General features: G+C 51.8%; 1 protein-coding gene across 5 annotated transcripts in view; it reads right to left on the reverse strand.

Annotated features, from left to right (window-relative positions):
* RNF24 (ring finger protein 24) overlaps positions 1–15880 on the reverse strand; it is a 29257-nt gene extending 13377 nt beyond the window's left edge. Inside the window, exons 1-3 of one of the 5 annotated variants that reach the window (XM_072927890.1) lie at positions 13630–13755; positions 13031–13220; positions 7395–7477 (exon numbers count right to left, since the gene is read on the reverse strand). Coding sequence is in view for 1 of the 5 variants with exons in the window: in XM_030270486.4 (XP_030126346.2) it covers positions 15756–15871 (116 nt within the window). In the remaining 4 variants the exon portion in view is untranslated. Of the gene's footprint in view, positions 1–7394; positions 7478–9694; positions 10361–13030; positions 13221–13629; positions 13756–15755 lie in introns of those variants that run through there. The other 4 variants (XM_030270487.4, XM_072927891.1, XM_012573705.5 and 1 more) reach the window with 4 other exon arrangements.
* Between the last annotated feature and the right edge of the window lie 2939 nt (positions 15881–18819).

An 18819-nucleotide genomic window follows, 5' to 3' on the forward strand; every position in this document is an offset into this window, starting at 1 on the left:
GCATGAGGATGTTGCTGTCCCACCAGTGATTATCAGCTGATAATCACTGCCTTTGGCCAAGGCTGGCTGCCTCTAGCTCCTCAACCACCCCAGAGAAAACTCCTTAGTCTGGGAAAGCTCCAGGTGACTTTTTTGCAAGGAAGGAGAAACAACTCTTGGAGGACAGGCAACAAAACCATCCAGCACTGGGCTGTACCTTTTCTTTCCTTTACAACTCTTTTAACTTGTGATGCTCTTCTCAGCAATCCCACTAAGAGATTCCGTGGGTAAGGAACATCCAAGGCTGCATTTGGGGCAGCAAATCCCATCAAGACAGAAAAATTCGTCATGCTTGTAGGCACCTGAGCTGTGCTGCTCTTGCACCAGTCCCCACATCCATGAGCACAGCTAGGAACCATCACAGCCCTCAGCAAATGAACAGTCGGCAGAAACAGAGCTCACACCAACCCCCAGCATCCCACTATCCTCTCCAATGGAACCATTTCCCTAATATTTTGCCCCAAAAGGGTGTCAGAAACGCAGCCATGACCTACCTGCCAGCCATGTCGTGGGGGCTCAGACTCCTGGGGACAACCCTTCTGTTCCCTGTGGTGCAAATCCAGGGAATCCCACACCAGGTTCATCCAACCCCCGTGTGAAATAACCTTCTCCACATTGGAGCTGCCCTGGTCCTCCCTCCCTCCTGCTGCAACAGCTGAGAAATGTTACTGCAAAAAACACTGAGGTTAAAGGGGAAAAATCAGTTAGTCTGCCCAGGATCCAGGAAACTGTTAACTTTAAAAGACTCCAGTGAAATCTGATGATTTCAAGCAGCCAAGCTTTGGGGTTGTTTTTTTTTAAGGGGAGTGGGGGGAGGAACTGTATTTTAAGCTGCTTCAGATTTGCAAGGGCACAGCCAAAAGAAATAAAAAATGAGCCATAAAGAAGGATGAAAAGTTTCTGGTGCAGAACAAAAGCCTCCCTGTTGTTCTCTTCATAGTCAAGGCATCTCAGAGCAGGGAGACGATGCTTGTGGGGCACCTATGGCCCCCAGCAGGTCCCTGAAACCTCTGGGATGCGGGACACAGGCTGCACATAGAAACAGGGGCACTGCCACGGGTTGTCCAGAGAAGCTTTGGCTGCCCCTGGATCCTGGAATGTTCAATTTGGATGGGGCTTGAAGCAACCTGGGATAGTAGAAGGTGTCCCAGCCCATGGCAGGGGGGTAGAACTGGATGGTCTTTAAGGTCCCTTCCAACCCAAATCACTCCATGATTCTGTGAAAAACAGCAAGGAACAATGGTTCCTTGTCCTGGGATGCAGAGAGCCACAAATGGCAGAACAACCTGAGCTCCACATCTCCTTCCTTACACCCTCCAATGACTCAGCAATGTGGGGCCAAGCAAATCCACGTTTCTCCAAGGAGGACAAAACCCAGCTTTAATTAAAAGCCAAAGTGCTGGTTAATGGCCCATCGAGCAGCCAAGGAAGGGAGTGTCACAGGTCAGCGAGCTCCAGCCTGGCAGGGCTTTGATTACACTTGGGCTGTGAAAGGTAAACCTCACAGAGCCACGTCCCAAATTAATGCCCATTAGAGCCACAGCAAGCCCTTAATACTGGGGCCAACCTCGTACCCAGAGCATTCCTCAGGAGATCTCACAGGGATTAATAAAGGATGCAATTGTCTTCTCACAGGCAGAGAAACTGAGGCAGGGAGGAGGAGGGGAGCAAGGCAGAGCTGTGGTCCCTGAAGCCAGGGAGTGACACCAGGGATGCCACTTTAAGCAATTCCATGGGCCAAAAGCTGCAGATTTTTGCTTTCCTGCTGCTTTGCCACATGGATTTGAACTGTGTGCTCCTTCTTGGGCTTTTACTTATTAAAAGGAGCTGCTTGTTCGTTTCAAAAAAATTTATTATTATTTATTTATAACATCAGTGCATAAAGGGGCCATGCATGTGCTGTGCATCCTCACACCTAAATACAGCCCACATGCTGGGTGGAGCCGTGGCTTCTGCCTCTGCTGTTGTAAATAAACTGATGTTTTCAGAAGGATTTACTTTATGTTTTCAAGACAAACAACCCTCTCCACAGGGGTTCAAAGCAGACTCAGACTGAATCTCCTCAGCCATTAACTGGATGGAGCTGGTGGTTCGGGCATCCCACCGGCCGGGCTGGCAAAGCCAACCCATCTCCAGGAAACACTGAGCTTCAAACACCCAGCGGAGCCAGACACAGGCAGCCCTGAAATCACAAATCTCAAGGAAAAGTGAAGGCTAAGCCGTGGCCAAACTCCAAGCTGGAATATTTTATCGATGGGAAAGGTTTCAAGCGGGCGTGAACGGCGTCTCAAGTTTCAAAGGCGTTTCGCAACGTGTTTCAGACAGGTTTAACCAAAAGCCTTATTAACTGGTTGAAAGTTAAACTGGGAGCAGCTGACAAGACCTTTCTGAAACAGCCCAAGCTGTGTTGCAAAGCAGGGTGTTCTTCCACGGAATGATTCTACAGGAGGAAGGTTATTTAATGGCTATGACCAGTGGGATAATATTTAAAAGAAAAAGATTCTTCCAAGTGTTAAGAAGCAGCAGCCAGAAACGCCCTCATATAACTCGCAGGCAAAAATTCCCCCTCGTGGACCCCAAAAGCAAAGCGAAGCCCTGACCTCAAGCAGCTGGAAGGAATTTCCTTCAGCTCCGTCTCTGGAGCTGGTCCAGCGCCAGGATCCGCAGGGTGGCGATGGGAAAATCACAGGCAGCTGCAGAGCCAAACCCAAACCAGCATCGCCGTCGCCCCAGAGATGCCACACAGCTGCACCACCTTTGCCTGGCATGGAGGGCAGGGAGCTCCAGCCAGCAGTGATGGCCTTTGCTGTCCAAAACCGAGGAACAACAGGATTGAGCATGGAGGGAAAACAAAAACTCTTGGCATGACGCAATTTTAAAGAGCTACGATGCTACCATGGGGATGCCACATCCAGTGCCAGCTCCAAGCATCCAACCTGGCCCAGATCCTTCACTCCACAAAGCTGGCAGGGAATGGAGCGTGAGGGATGGTGGAAGGCTTGGCAGGGTTGTTGATTAGGGAAGAAGGAACATCACAACAGGTCCCTCACAGCACAGGCAGAGCTGTACCGGGATCCAGCAAAGCTTGGCTGGGGTGATGCAGCACCATCACAGCAACAGACAGAACTTCTGGGTGTCAAACAGTACAAAAAACCCATTTGTTTCACCCATTTTGGCTGCCTGCAGGCTTGGGGGTGCTGGTGGGTTTTTGTTGTGTGCCTGGATATTCAAGGAACCAAACTGACCTCCAAGCACAAAGCGCTTTGGACCTTTGATCCCTCCTCCCTGAGAGCGGATCCGATGCTTTTTTTGAACGGGAATCAGGAAATTTCCTGGCTGTGTTCCCCAGCTGGCTGATACCAAACACAAAACCTTAACCCTCTCCACTGCCTCTGGGCAAGGGACACAGCAAGTGATGTGACAACATGACAAAGCAATTGGAAAAAAATAGGGAAGTCTAAGGAAAGCAACATCCGGCAGCACGACTGTACTGCTGCAATTTCCCGCAAGTCCTTCTGATTCCCGACAGCTGAAGAAACAATTAATCCCAGAATTTTAAAACTGAAGAGAACCTTTAAGTGGGAAAATGTTTTTTCTACCACTAGCAGAGAAATGTGCAGAAATGGGTCAGCTGCAGCTTCCATCACCCATGGTAAAGTCAAGTTTTTTCTCCCAGCACTGTTGGAAAAGCAAACCAGAGGTTTGCTCACGGCTGATTTTGCAAGTTCCAGGAAAACAGGCAAAAATAAATAGAAAAAAAAAAATCAATAGCACGATTTAATACAGTCTGGAGGAGGGGGAAGCAGAGTTTGGAGGAGAGCCCTGCTTGAGCTCCCATCAGGAATGAGAGTTGGGAATCACTTCCCAGGAAGGTTTGAAGCAGAGCTGGCAGCGCCTCTCTTGGAAAGGCTCACACGAGCTGCCCAAGGACAGTTCAATTCACTGCTCAGAGATGAAATAACACTTGAAGAATTTTTCCCCTTTGGCCTTGGGGATTTGTAATTTTTCCCCCCCTTTTCCTGGCACACAGTTCCAACGTCAGGACCTGGTGAGCTCACTCTTCCTCCCAGAAGTGTGGTGGGAAAGGATGTGCTGCTGCCCCTCCTGCCCCCAGCCCTCTTTGTACTCCCAAATTGAAAAGAGGAAGCAGGAGCCACCACTTCTCCTGATGGGCTCATGGTGGAGGGACACACATTATTAAATCTGGGTGTATTTTAGCCCAAAAAGAGCAATGAGAGCAGAGGCAAGTGGGGAATAATCTCCCACATTCATTTGTGGTAGGTTTTCCTTGCTCACAGTGTTCCCCAAATAACAGGTTCCTTGGGGAACACAAACTGGAAGCTCCATGAAAAACACTCAGCTTACGCAGCTGAAGGGTCAGAGCAGAGAAATTAGTGTTAAACACTCCAGAGAATTTGAAAATTCCTGGGTGATGACACAGAGCTGTAGGAAACAATGGGGACTCCCGAAATATCACATCTGTAAGAAAAAAAAAAATCCCACTTTGATCAAGCCTACAGGCTGAACCAAAACCAATCACTTTCCATGGAGCCAAAGAGCAACTTGCACTCTGCACTCTAATACTGAGAAGCAGATGGATTAAACCCCTTTTTCCCCCCATTTCCTAAGCTCCTTTAATGAGGAAAAAAAAATAATAATCAATGCAACACACAGGGATCAATAATCCTACAAAATCCTGCTGAAGAGGAGCACCCTGAACCAGTGATGGGATCACAGCTGCCAGCAGCCATCCTACAAAGGCAGTCAGAGGAGCCAAGCACAATTTGGGAACAGGAAGGCAGAATGATCTCGTTGACACTAAATAAGGTTGCTAGGTTATGGATTTTTGTGAGGGGGGAATAATCTGAAAGGGGATCCAGATGGCTGTAAAGCCTTGTGGTGGAAAAGCAGCATGAGGCCAGAGAGGGAAGAATTCCTCTTTATGCTGCTGCTGTCTGCTCCCGGATCCTGGGTCTCAGTCCTCAGGAATGCACTCCGTGGACCCTTTTTAATTGCATCATTTATATTTGAGATAAAAATTAGGAAGAAGAGGTAGCTGGATAAGAAGAGTGAAAAAGCTGGTGACTGGATACCGGGGAAAAAAGTCCCTAAACAAATCCCAGGGAGCTGCTGCTCCCCTGAGCCCACTTTGATCCAGCCAAGGTTGTATTTTACAATCCTGACAGCCTGAAAAAGGCTTCAGGAAAACCCAGACAATCCCAAACCCAGCCTGCTGGGAATTCACACCAATGCCACGTCACTGCTGTTTCCAATTTTTCCTAATACTTCCAAAAAAATGAGCTGCACAGACAGTCCACCCTTTCCTGGTTTTGACCCAAGTACTGAGATTTAGGGGATAATTATTTTTTTTTATCATTCCTTCTCCCTTGCTAACAGAGACTGGAATGGTTTTGCAACACTTTATAGAGTCCAGTATAAAAACCTCCTGGGAGTTATACGGAAAAAGGACAAAAACTGCTTCACCTATATGGGACTGGCACAAGAAAGGTGGCTCCAAGGATGGAAAACCCCTCAAAATTTAGTTGGAAATGGAAAACGGAACTTTTCCACACCCAGACTTGCACAGCCAAGTGAGATCCTTGGAGAGAAACATTCACCAACCAACAAATGCATCTCCTCTGTCACAGAGTGTCAGCACCAAGGGTGATGCCATGGGATATCATCCTTTTTCCCTATTCACCTGGAATTGTAGCCTGACCTTAGTGGGGTGCAGAAAATGAAGAGACCTTAGTTAAGCACTGGCACAGGTTGTTTAGAGAGGTTGTGGATTCCCTATCCCTGGAAATCTTCAAGGCTATGTTGGAGCAATCTGGTCTAGTGGAAGGTGTTCCTGCTCATGGCAGGGTGGTGGAATGAGATGCTCTTGAAGGACCTCTCCAACCTAAACCATCCCATGATTCTGTGATTCTAAAATCCAGGTGTACCCATACCCCAGGGGTCTGTAACCAGGAGGTGATGGACAACCAGTTGTAAATTTCCAACATCATCTGCCCACACCCCTCCTTTGCCCAGGGACGCTGCTTCTTACAGGGGTTCCTCACAAATTGTGCCCTAAATAACCAAAAGCCCAATTTACAGCTGTGCTGCTGATGCACAACTTGTTTTAAAGAAAAAAAAAAAAAAGCCAAGCAAACCTAACACCTTTTGTGAGTTACTTAAAATTTAATTTTTTCTTGCAACTGGCTGAACAAAACCTGCTAAATATTTTCTGAATGCTTCAAGGCTACAAAGCTAAAAACCACCAGTGGGAATTTCAGGTGTGTAACAGTTTACTGTTGGATCTCCATGAATTCCTGGGTGCTGAATCGCCTACTAGAAGGGAAAATATATGAGTGGCACTAAGGAGGTGGCTTAGCAACGAGCAGGCTGGCAGCTTCGAGTGGCTTTTTAAAGGTCAAGAGAGAACACGATGTCTGGAGCCCTCACGTTCCATTTTTTTTACTACAATTTAATGATATTTCTGGCCAGCCTGGTTATTAAATTGCCACCTCGCACTGGCCAGCCACACATCTGTTAAACCCAGGCTTTAAATTAAGACCTTCCCCTCCTAAATATCCCCTTTCAACCCATTCCCACCTTCACCAACGTGGTGGGGGGGAAAAGCTTTGTCGGGATGAAACACAAAGAGAGGTCCCACCACGGAGGGGATTTTTGGGAGGTGCTGCTGAGCAGCATCATTGAAATTCAGCGGGAGAAGCCAGTTTTCCTCGGCTCTGTGGGGGCTGCCATGTTAAATCACATTTGGATTCACAGTACAAGGCTGCTAAAATACCACCACGGCGCCTATTGGCACATTTCAATGAAAACGCCGTGGCCTCATTAGTAGAGTGGAAATTATGAGCTTGTCTTTGTATATATTTAAAAGCTCGCCTCTGAAACTCTACTGGGTTGGGGCCAGGAATTCCTGGCTCCGAGCTCCTACCACTCGGCAGTTCGGGATCGCTTTGCTCGCACAGGTCAAGCGACCACGAAGCCATCGACCCGGGAGAAAAGGCATTTAAAAACTGCCCTGAGGGGAGAGGCAACAGGGTTTGAACTAAACCCTCCTCCCTGTGAGCTGGTTAGGGAGCAAGTCCTAATGAAAGTGCAGGTTGTAATTAAGAGGATGCAGGAATGTGGGTGTGTGGAGTTTCATCCTGCTCCCAACACTTGGGGTGAGCATCCCGTCAGCCCAGAAGCGCCGTTCCCCTCTGGGGATGGACCACAAAAGCCCAAATCCTTTGAAATGAGGGGCAAACTTGTGAAATAACATGTTTTTTCAGGACCTGGTCCTCTCAAGATGGGAATTTGCAAGTCTCTGTGAAGGAAAACTTTGGGCTCAGCTCCCTACTTACCTGCACGGGCGCCGCAACGCAGCCAAGCCACACAAACCCAACGTATCTGCTTGAACAGCTACTGTGGTTTGGTACCAGGGATGCTGGAAGAAAAGAGAAAAACACCCTAAAAACTGCACAAAAATCCAGAGGGAGCAAAGGAGGGGATGAAGACATGGTTTTTAAACGCTTGGATTCGCAGAGGCTCTCAGAAATTGCTTCAGCTCTTGGTAACAGCACAGAGATCCCCTTTTAAAACACGGCGATGACGTTACGTGGCATAGAAAGAATGGGGGGGGGAGGCTTGGCTAATCCTCACAATTTTATAAGCATCTGAGACACTAATCCCTTGATCTCATTGAAAGGGATTAGAATTACTCCCTTGCCAGGAAATTTAAGAAGTTTTCTACCAGATGTAAACAAAAGCATGGAGCAGCCTGCAGAGATGGCTGCCACACAGCGAGTCCTCACAGAGAAATCTGCATCAGGACTGGTTTTGGGGTGGAAAAGGGGGATTTCCAACCCAATGCTGCAGAGGATTGTTTGGAAAGATGTGGGTATCCAAGACAAGCCTGATCAGTCCATCCACAGTAGGCTCAAGACAGGATCCCATCCCGGGGAAGCAACCTGCCAGGGCTTCACAACTCATCTTTGGGCTCCAACTCTTATGGAAATGGATGCTCCAGCTAAAAAAAAAAATCCATCCCATCCACCTGACTTGTTCTGCATTGGCCTAGGAAAATGTCATTTTGATAATAACAAAAAAAGAGAAAAGATCTCTGAGCAACAAAACCTAAGTTGTGCCCAGCTATGTAGCAGCCTTCATCCACACAGCTCTGTGGTAAGGACCTTGGTTAATAAAGAAAATATAACATGGCACCCTCATGGAAACAGACTGGGATCTGCTGCTACCCTCACAATGAGTGACTCATAATACTGATTAATAATTTATTTGATTTAGAAGAAGAAGCAGGCAATGTGCAATCTGGGCTTTGATATCAAGCAGTTTGCTACTAAGTTGGATGTTCCAGCTCAGAACATCAATAGATAAATCAAACCTAAAGGAAGCAGAAAGGATTCAGGGGATCCTTTGGAGAAGAAAAACAACTTTTGTTAGAAAACAGATATTTTCTAAGAAAGAAACTAGATTTTTGTCATGCTTACTTCTTTCCTCTTTTAAATTCCATCCAAAAAATAAACCTAAAGAGGCTCAAGTTCCAACCTCAGTATAAACAAGGCCCCAATTTCATCAGCTTGTCTTAAAACCCTTCCTTTTGGAGGTGCCTGAAAAGATGGCAGCAGTATCCCTCTTCTCCAGCCCATTTTTCTGCAGGACAGTATAATTTTCAGACTTCAGGCACAAATTCTCTCTTGGCTTTGGGAGAATACCCACCATCCCCATCGCAGTCCCATCTCCCAACTCCCTGCAACACTCCTGCTCCCAGATTTAGCATCAGAGGCTGGAATAAACCACCTGATGTCAGGCTTATCTGCAGCTCCATCCCTCTTCCCTGGCTGCAGCACATCCCAGGCCTTTCCCATCACCTCCTTGACCTGTTCCTCCCACTACATCACTGGCAGCTGCCTGGGGAAGGTGCTTCAGGAGGAGGAAGACACAAGGAGGAAGCCCCAAGGATGATCAGAAGCACACAGAAGCTCAGCATCCCTCAGGCAAAGCCACAGTTGAGAAAATGATCCATTTTTCCTGCTTTTACTCCCAAAGTGCCACCCCCAAACAACACTCAGCACAACGGTGAGGGTGTTTTGGTGTGAATGGCAAGCAAGACTTGGGTGTTGGGCTCAGCTGACAGACACCCAACCCACAAGAGTGCCACCAGACAGGCTCATCCCAATTCATTCAGCCATCAAACCACCCAACACCACACAATCCCATCCCACTTCAGATGGCCACCACAGCCACAGCCTCCAAAAGCCTTATCTTTTATCCCACATGCCAAGAGAGCAAAATACCAGGTTGTCATCCAACACTTCCCAACTAGAAAGCGAAAGAAAAACCCCCAACCCCACAGCTTTGTTTGAGCAGAGCCAGGAAATTGCCTCGGGAGAAGCCCAGCCTGGCAAAGGGTTTTTACAGGGAACAATAGGAAAATGGGAGTCGTTAAAGCACTGAGGAAATATTTGCCATCGTTAAAGTGCCGAGGAATTTGCTGGCTCGAGACAAAGCTCTGCTGATCCCTAAAATCCAAGAGGGAGGCACGATCCACTCAGGTGGGTTTGCTGTAGTTGAAGTTGTCTCCTGGGAGACTCTGATCCCTCCAAGCCAGCTCTGATGGGTAATTTGGCTTCACACACTTTCTTACCTGCCAGGCTGCTCCTCCTGGATTTCAATGGACCGATCAGGGAGCTGAAATGCTCTGGTTTCAAGCCTGGGAAACTGCACGGCCACAGAGCTCTTGTGTTTTCCCTGAAATACTCCCATAAACCAAGAAGCTGGGAAACCCACTCCTCCTGCACAGGATAGGAGAGGCTGGAATCAGGAGGGCAGCTGCCTCCTGCTCAGCACTTTCAGTTTCTCTCTCCAAGCACTCTCCTGGCACAACTTCCTCTAAAGCGCTTTGCGAGTGAAAAGCTGCATTAGTGGTGGGATTAATCCTCTGAGGGGATAATAAAATCACAGAATCATGGAATCGTTTAGGTTGGAAAAGCCCTCTAAGGCCATCAAGTCCAACTGCTAACCCAGCACTGCCAAGGCCTTCACTAACCCGTGTCCCCAAGTGCCACTTCTACACGGCTTTTAAATCCCTCTGGGAACGATGACTTCAGCCCCTGCCACGAAAAAGTGGCCTTGCCAAAGTCCAGAAAGACACACCCACAGCCCCTCCTTCATCCACCAAAACAGGTGACCTTGTCACAGAAGGAGATCAGGCTGGTCAGGCAGGACCTGTATGTCACAAACTCACACTGGCTGCTCCAGATCCTGACTGCCCTGTTGGTGCTGCGTGAGGGGACTTAGGATGATCCACTCCTGTCACTCAACTGACAGCCCTGTAGTTCTGTAGTTCCCAAAATCTTCCTTCCTGCCCTTCTTGTAGCTGTGTGTCACATCTGCTGACTTCCAGTCAGCTGGGACCTCCCAGTTAGCCAGGGCTGCTGGTAAATCATGGAAAGTTATCCCCATCCATTGCAGCAATCCATTTGTTTGAGTCATCCCACATGACTCTGTGCTGGCAACCATGTCACTGCTTTCCTGATGCACAGTAGTTTCCAGATTCTTCTCCTCTTGGTGACCATGGGTGTTGGTGCAGGTGCACTTCAGTTGGTGATCAATCCCATCATCTTTTTGGAGAAGTTCCAGTTTCTACGTGACCATTCTCAGTGGCTTTCATGGTTTCCAACACATCAATAACCCTTGTGGCTGTGCTGCCACATGGATCTCCATCCCCTGCCTCCATGGAGACAGCACACTGAAGGACCTGGCTAGCATGCTGTCCCTCAAACATTGGGATGGGCCTCCAGAATTATCCCGCAATAATCCCGCAAAGGCAAAGATCCTTTTCCCCTTCAAAGCCAGGAGAACCCAAGTTCTTCAGCAGTCTTGGTGTCCTGCAAACCAACTCAAAAACAAAACTAAAGCCAAAATAAGCCTGGAGAAGTCATTCTTTCTTGCTCCTCTCACTCACAGTCCTGAAGATGAAGCAGAAAAAGCAGGACATCCCTGCCTAGGCATCCCAGCACCCTGACCTCACTGGTCCTCCTGTTTCTCTGCTTTTTCCACAGCCTGATCCAGCTGTAGCTCTAGCATTGGAGCAATGTGAGACCTCACAGCCTTTGGCTACACCAAACCAGCTGCTTCCTGCTAATTTGGTCCAAGCTCCTGCTGCCCATCCACTCGTTGGCAGTAGTCGGGCTCATCTCGCCATCCCTTCAGCACTGCATCCGTCTGTGAGCAGGATACAGGAGCCCTCCACATATGGCTGGAACCCTTCAGGACTGGTTTTTGTTCTTTGGTAGAATTTAAACATGCCAGACATGTAGAAAAACGACACATTCTCTGTGTGCTCCAGAGGGAACAGCATCCAAAAATGGCGCAGCTCCACCGCCAGCAGTGATCCCGGGATGGAGGAACAGGCCTGCTCAGCTCACTGTCAATGTCAAGGCTCTCCCATCCCTCAGGACACGAAGCAAATCACCACTGCCCGTGGCTGTAGCAAGACCACGTGGGCTGGGATCCTGTCCCAGAGCGCGTTTTCCATGGGATCGCTGGCATTCCTCAATGCAGTGAAGGCCGGTATCACATCATCACTGATGCCGCTTTAGAGCCCTGTCAGCGGCTCCGGGTGGGGACACGGCCACTCCCAAACTGACTCTGAGCGCTTCCAGGGCAACAGCGACAGGAGAGGGAATGGCTTCGATGGCTGATCTTATCTTGTGTCAACAACACTCAGCTTCAGGGGGAATGATTACAGGAACAAAAACAAACAAACCCAGCTCGGGCACACCAAGCACTGCTGAGACGGGGGAGCTTCAACCCCAAAAAACATCCACCAGGCTTCCACACCAATATTCCAAATTGGCTGAGGACCACCAGAAGGATCTGCACCTCCTGCCACAGCCCCAAGGATGGGCTTGTTTGGGTTTACAGTGCAGCAGGAGCCTGGCATGGTGAGGGAGGACCGTGTCTCAGCTCTGTCATCCCAAGGCAGAAGGCTCCAGGTGCAGGTGCTGGGAACAGGAAACGAGCACCAGCTGTACTTCTCTCCACCTTTTCCACATCCAAGTGTTGTTTTATGGCCGGGAGTGAATCACTCACAACACGTCTTCTGCCACACAGCCCAAGTGGAGGTGACAGCAGGTCACTGGGAGGGGTGACCCAAGGGGGAACGCCTGGAGAGATGGTCCAGAAGCACAAAAGTTCTCCTTGCAAAGCCAGGCGGCCTCCTGTAATCCCACACATCATTTAGTCCAGGAAGCAGCTGGAAGTTGGCTCTTCTTGGGTAACACATCCAGGATTGGTTCAGATCCATAATCCTGAGCAGCTCTGCTGCTTCATTGCCATGGAATCCACCTCCTCTCCCTGCCTTTCCCCCAGGACAGGGCTAGGACCACTCTCCAGCCAAGAACAGTGGCAGCAACCAGCAGCCATCACTTTATTTCCCATGTAGCACACAGTATTCCTCATCTGAAGGTCCAACAGATCCCACAGCATTCAGAGCACGCTGACCCCAAGGTGTCCTTCACAGCTGGTCCATCACAGTTATCTCCAATCACACCTGGAGGTGACTGGATCTGAGCCTGGGATGCACAAGCAGTAAGATCCAGCAAAGCTGACCCACCTCTACATCTTGTTCTCCCCAAATCTGAGACAGCCTTTGACCAAACAGCAATGCCAGCAGACCTGGAGAGTCCAACCCAGCCTTGGTGAACAGGACAAAATTAGCAAACCTGAGCCGAGCAGTGGGGGAACAGAGGTTGTGGGAGGTTGTGGAGGGGATTTCCTTCAGCAGCAAGGCTGGGAGATGTCGGAAATCACCACCACACAGACCTCCAGCAGCTCCACCACCCGCTCAGGATCAGGACTGTCATCTGCCAGCATCAGCCCTGTGACTTGGTAATGGGATCACATCATTGCTCCTGCCTGCTTCTGGCACATGGGGCTAGAAGCATTTATTTTCCCTTTTAAAACACGTTTTAAATACCTCAATTAGTGCATTTTGGGTTCCTTCCACATTGCCCCCAAGCAGTTCTTCTGTCAGGGGCTCTATCCTTCCACTGCTGATTATTAGTGGGGCACGGGATTGTTATTTTTCCAGGCCAGGGGCCAAATTTGTATTTAATTTTTGCTCCAGATGGCACAGCACTCCAGATGCATCAGCTGGAGCATCGAACCTGTATGAATAAAGTAATAGAGCAAACATCATGATTTACTCAGGGGCCGTTTGACACGCTTAAGGTGCTTTGTGTACATCTGTCGTGCAAAAAAAAAGGCATTCAAATGAATTCAGCTGATAGTTTCACTATTATAAACCAAACACCTGAGGGAAATGAAACAGCAGTAGGAATCTAAAAAATAATCATGATAATAATATTAGAACTTATATTTTGCTTTCTGTAAAGTCAAGGATATGTTTAAAAAAAAAGGCTGATTTCAGCAATCACTGCTGAGCATGGGCCTGGGTTTTGTTCACCTGCCTCTGTCCCTGAAGCTGCTGCTGGCAGTGGGTTTTGCAAACCAGGATCAGAGTCCTCCCAGGAGAAGGGCTGGTGATCCCACATTTCAGCTTATGGCTCTGCTCACCCGAGGAGACGCGAGGAGGACACCAGAGGACAACCACGAGATGTTCCAGTTATGCTTCTGGCAAATTCACCCTGTTCCCAGAAAGCTGCTGCATCCCTCTGGCACAGCCTGCAGCCGGGATGTGCTCCCTGCAAACTAAAGCACCCAAAATAACTCCGAATAGGGAAAAAAAATAAATAAAAAGAGAGAGATTGAGTAGTCGGGTTTATCTGCCTGGGCACATGAATAGCCGCCGTGTAAAAACCAGCTGAGCCCGCAAACGCCTGGAAACAAAGGGATGGGGGGGAGGTGTCTTTTTGTGCTTGGCTTTGCTCCGTTCAGAGCATCCTTGGGCTGTGAGAGCCCGTCCTGGCGGCACCCGAAACAAAGGAAAGCCGGGAGCTGTAGGCAGGAGCCAGCTGGGGAAAACCGGGACGAGGAGGAGGAGGAGGAGGAGGAGGAGGAAGAGGCACCGCATCGCCCTCCCCGGCAGCTGCGGAGCCGGGCTCGCGTGTTGCCGAACACGTTATCCATGGCAGGAAACTCGAGATCAAAGGCGAGGAGCGTGCCAGAGCAAGATGTCATCCAAACCTCCTGCCAAAGGTGTGCACGGGAGGGGGGAAGCAAGCCCCAGACACACACGCTGGCACATCCGACGGAGCCGGCGCCGCTCGTGGGGTGACCGAGACCCACGCGTGTTCTCCTCCGTGCACCCCGGCGAAGACAAAGACAGGCTGAAGTGAACAAACACAAAAAAACCCAAAACCCCAAACCGCAGGAGGAGCATTTTTACCCTCGGTTTGCAGTCCCCAGGGTCCCACGCAGGTCCCCTGCCAAAGGGGAAGGGAGGGCACGGACGTGCTGGCACGGCAGGAACAGCAGCCCAGTGTAACTCCAAAAAAGCATCTTTTCCCATTTCTGGGTGGCTTTTTTTTTTTTTTTTCCTTTCTTTTTCGGTTTTCTTTTAAAGCAGAAGAAACCCGCAGCGTCCCGTCTCGGCCCCAGGAAAGCAAGGGGACGGGTCTGATTCCAAGCCAGCAGCTGCTGGGAACAGAGGTGACCTGGGCACCATAGGGTGGGACCCCCAGGAGCTCCCCCTCATCGAGGGGTCCAGCAGGATGGGGACATGTCCCCTGTCCCTTTGTGCTGCCCCAGCCCCCTCCTCCATCCCTGCGGGGTGATGCAGTCCATGGCTCCAGCCTCTGGGCTGTCCCCTCTGTCCCCACAAGCGGGACCTTATGGCAGCCCTATAGTGCTGCCAGACACCCCAAAAGCACAGCCCAGACCCCTGAGAGTGCCCCAGTGTGGAGGCCCCTGCCCCAGAGGTAACTGTGGGGCAGAAAGAGAGTGAGACCCTGTCCCCCATGGGAGCTGCTGAGGAGGGGGTGCCCCTGCCCCACAGCGGGGATGGAGGGGGAGCCCTGTCCCATGGGACAGAGCAGAGAGAGGATCCTGCCCCACAGAGGGCTGGAAAACAGCCCCACAGAACAAAACACAGGGAGAGGGGATGGGGCAGAGACATGTCCCTACAGAACACGGCACAGGGAGAGAGGGGATGGAGCAGAGACATGTCCCTACAGAACAAGGCACAGGGAAAGAGGGGATGGAGCAGGGACATGTCCCTACAGAACAAGGCACAGGGAGAGGGAATGGAGCAGGGACATGTCCCCACAGAACAAGGCACAGGGAGAGAGGGGATGGAGCAGGGACATGTCCCCACAGAACAAGGCACAGGGAAAGAGGGGATGGAGCAGGGACATGTCCCTACAGAACAAGGCACAGGGAGAGAGGGGATGGAGCAGGGACATGTCCCTACAGAACAAGGCACAGGGAAAGAGGGGATGGAGCAGGGACATGTCCCTACAGAACAAGGCACAGGGAGAGAGGGGATGGAGCAGGGACATGTCCCTACAGAACAAGGCACAGGGAGAGGCTGAAGGGCTGGAGCAGGATCCGTCCCTACAGAACAAGGCACACAAGGAGCAGCTGCAGGACCGACCCTGCCCCACAGACGGCTGCACAGGGAAGGCATCCCGGCACACAGCGGGGATGCAGAGGGGTCCCTTCCCCACAGAACAAGGCACAGGGAGGGGTCGCACCCCACACGGGGGTCCCGGGGGGAGGGTCCGATCCCCGCCCTCACTCACCCGCCGCCGCCGTCCCGCCGGGGCTCGCGCCGCCCGCACCGCCCGGCCCGGGCAGGACCCGGATGGAGCCGCCCCGCCCCGCAGCCGGGCACGGCTTCACTGCGGGCACCGCGCATGCGCGGGCGCCGACCGCCGGGACGGGGCGGGGCGAGAGGGACGTGAGGGGACAGGAGGGGACAGGAGGGGACACCGCGGAGTGACAAGGAAAACAGAGGGCAAGGAGTGACCGAAACGGGATGGCACAGAGGAAGGTGACGGGGAGGGGTCTGACAAGAGGAGATGGGGCGTGACACCGGTGGCAGCGAAAGGAGGTGACGAGCGGTGACACGGGGATGGGATGGGACAGACAGAGGTGGCGGAGGGTCTGCAGTGGGAAGGGAGCATAAGGAGACATTTGGGACCGGTAGTGACACTGAGCAGAGGGTGGCACTGGAGATGGGGATGGTGCAGTGAGGACTTGAAGTGACAGGGTGGCAGGGGGTGATACTGGGGACAGGGTGGCACTGGGGAAAGGGGACGGTGTAGCGGGGGGCTGTGGAGACAGGAGATGACTTTGGGGACATGGAGTGGCAGTAGGGACAGGACGATGTGGGAATCCAGGGCTTCCCTCTGGCTGCCCTGGCTGCCCTGGGACCCTGGCAGGGGGTCAGGAACCCCCATGGACAGAGCCCCCAGAGACACTGTCTGTGATCTCTGGCCATGGAAAAGAGTTTTCAATCTTACAGGATGAATTACCAGCTCTGAGTGTTTGGTAAGAGTAATAATTAAGTGTGACACGGGTGCAAAAATAAAATTTTAGGTTTCTAGATTAGGGGTCCAAAGGGGACAAGATGGAGGAAATTGGGTGTGCCTTGTCCTTTTCCTCCTTCTTCATGCCCTCCATGTTTCACTGTGGTGTTGGCATTTTTCTGTTGGTTTAGGCTGGGGACACACTGTTCAACGTAGGTGACAGATATTGGCACGTTATTGTAAATCCAGCACAGGTAGTTTCTGGTATTTAATGTTTGTAACATCCCACTGAGGGCAGAGCCCCACACGCTGCCCTGCAGGACAGAGCTGCGACAGGGCAGCAGAACATCTTAGAGATAAACAGAATAAACAACCTTGAAACCAGCACAGACCAATTATGGCTTCTGCTTTGGCAGCGGGGCAGAAAGACAGAGACTTTCTACAATCTCGGGATCATCAAACCACAGATTCTGACAGGACGGGGTGGCAGCGAGTGCAGATGGGGACAGGGCCTGGCAGGAGGGACGAGATGAAGGCAGGTGACAGGGGTTGGTGGCAGTGGGGACGGGGTGGCAAGAGGGGTGACGCAGAGGGGACAGGAGGTGGCACCGGGGGTGGTGTGCGGGTGGGCACTGTCCCGCTCTGCTCATGGCTGCCCGCACCCCTGCAGTTGTCCCCACCGCTGTCCCTTTGCCGGGGACACGACATCACTTGTGGGGGAAATGACATCACCCGGGAGCTGGGATGTCACCCAGAGCCAGCGTCATGCGCTGGCCTGAGGATGTTCCAGACGTGCAAGGGAAGCTGATCCTCTTTTTCCCATCTTCCTTCCCTCTCCAGGCTGCGCGGAGGGACTTGCGACAGCAGGGACACCGGGATGAGCATCCCTGTGACAGCAGGGACACCGGGATGCATTTCCCTGTCACTGCAGGGACACCGGGATGCACATCCCGGGTGCTGTGACAGCAGGGACACCGGGATGAGCATCCCTGTGATAGCAGAGACACTGGGATGAGCATCCCTGTGACTGCAGGGACACCGGGATGCACATCCCTGGTGCTGTGACAGGATGGACACTGGGATGAGCATCCCGGGGCTGTGACAGCAAGGACACCGGGATGCATTTCCCTGTCACTGCAGGGACACCGGAATGCATTTCCCTGTGACAGCAGGGACACCAGGATGCACATCCCGGGCGCTGTGACAGCAGGGACACTGGGATGAGCATTCCTGTGACAGAATGGACACTGGGATGCACATCCCGGGGCTGTGACAGCAGGGACACCGGGATGCATTTCCCTGTCACTGCAGGGACACTGGGATGCATTTCCCTGTGACAGCAGGGACACCGGGATGCATTTCCCTGTGACAGCAGGGACACCGGGATGCACATCCCTGTGACTACAGGGACACCGGGATGCACATCCCGGGCACTGTGACAGGATGGACACCAGAATGCATTTTCCTGTGACTGCAGGGACACTGGGATGCACATCCCGGGGCTGTGACAGCAGGGACACTGGGATGCACATTCCTGTGACTACAGGGACACCGGGATGCACATCCCGGGGCTGTGACAGCAGGGACACTGGGATGCACATCCCGGGGCTGTGACAGGATGGACACCGGGATGCACATTCCTGTGACTGCAGGGACACTGGGATGCACATCCCGGGTGCTGTGACAGCAGGGACACTGGGATGAGTATTCCTGTGACAACAGGGACACTGGGATGCACATCCCTGTGACAGCAGGGACACTGGGATGCACATCCCGGGTGCTGTGACAGGATGGACACTGGGATGCATTTCCCTGTCACTGCAGGGACACCGGGATGCACATCCCGGGCGCTGTGACAGCAGGGACACCGGGATGCATTTCCCTGTCACTGCAGGGACACTGGGATGCATTTCCCTGTCACTGCAGGGACACTGGGATGCATTTCCCTGTCACTGCAGGGACACTGGGATGCACATCCCAGGGCTGTGACAGCAGGGACACTGGGATGATCATCCCTGTGACTGCAGGGACACTGGGATGCACGTCCCGGGCGCTGTGACAGCAGGGACACCGGGATGCACATCCCTGGCACTGTGACAGCAGGGACACTGGGATGCACGTCCCGGGCGCTGTGACAGCAGGGACACCAGGATGCATTTCCCTGTCACTGCAGGGACACTGGGATGCACATGCCGGGGCTGTGACAGCAGGGACACTGGGATGCACATCCCAGGGCTGTGACAGCAGGGACACTGGGATGCACATCCCAGGGCTGTGACAGCAGGGACACCGGGATGCACATGCCGTGCTCCCGGCCCTGAGCTCGGGATTCCTG

Source organism: Taeniopygia guttata, chromosome 4 (assembly GCF_048771995.1).
Source record: "Taeniopygia guttata chromosome 4, bTaeGut7.mat, whole genome shotgun sequence".
NCBI classification, from domain to species: domain Eukaryota; kingdom Metazoa; phylum Chordata; class Aves; order Passeriformes; family Estrildidae; genus Taeniopygia; species Taeniopygia guttata.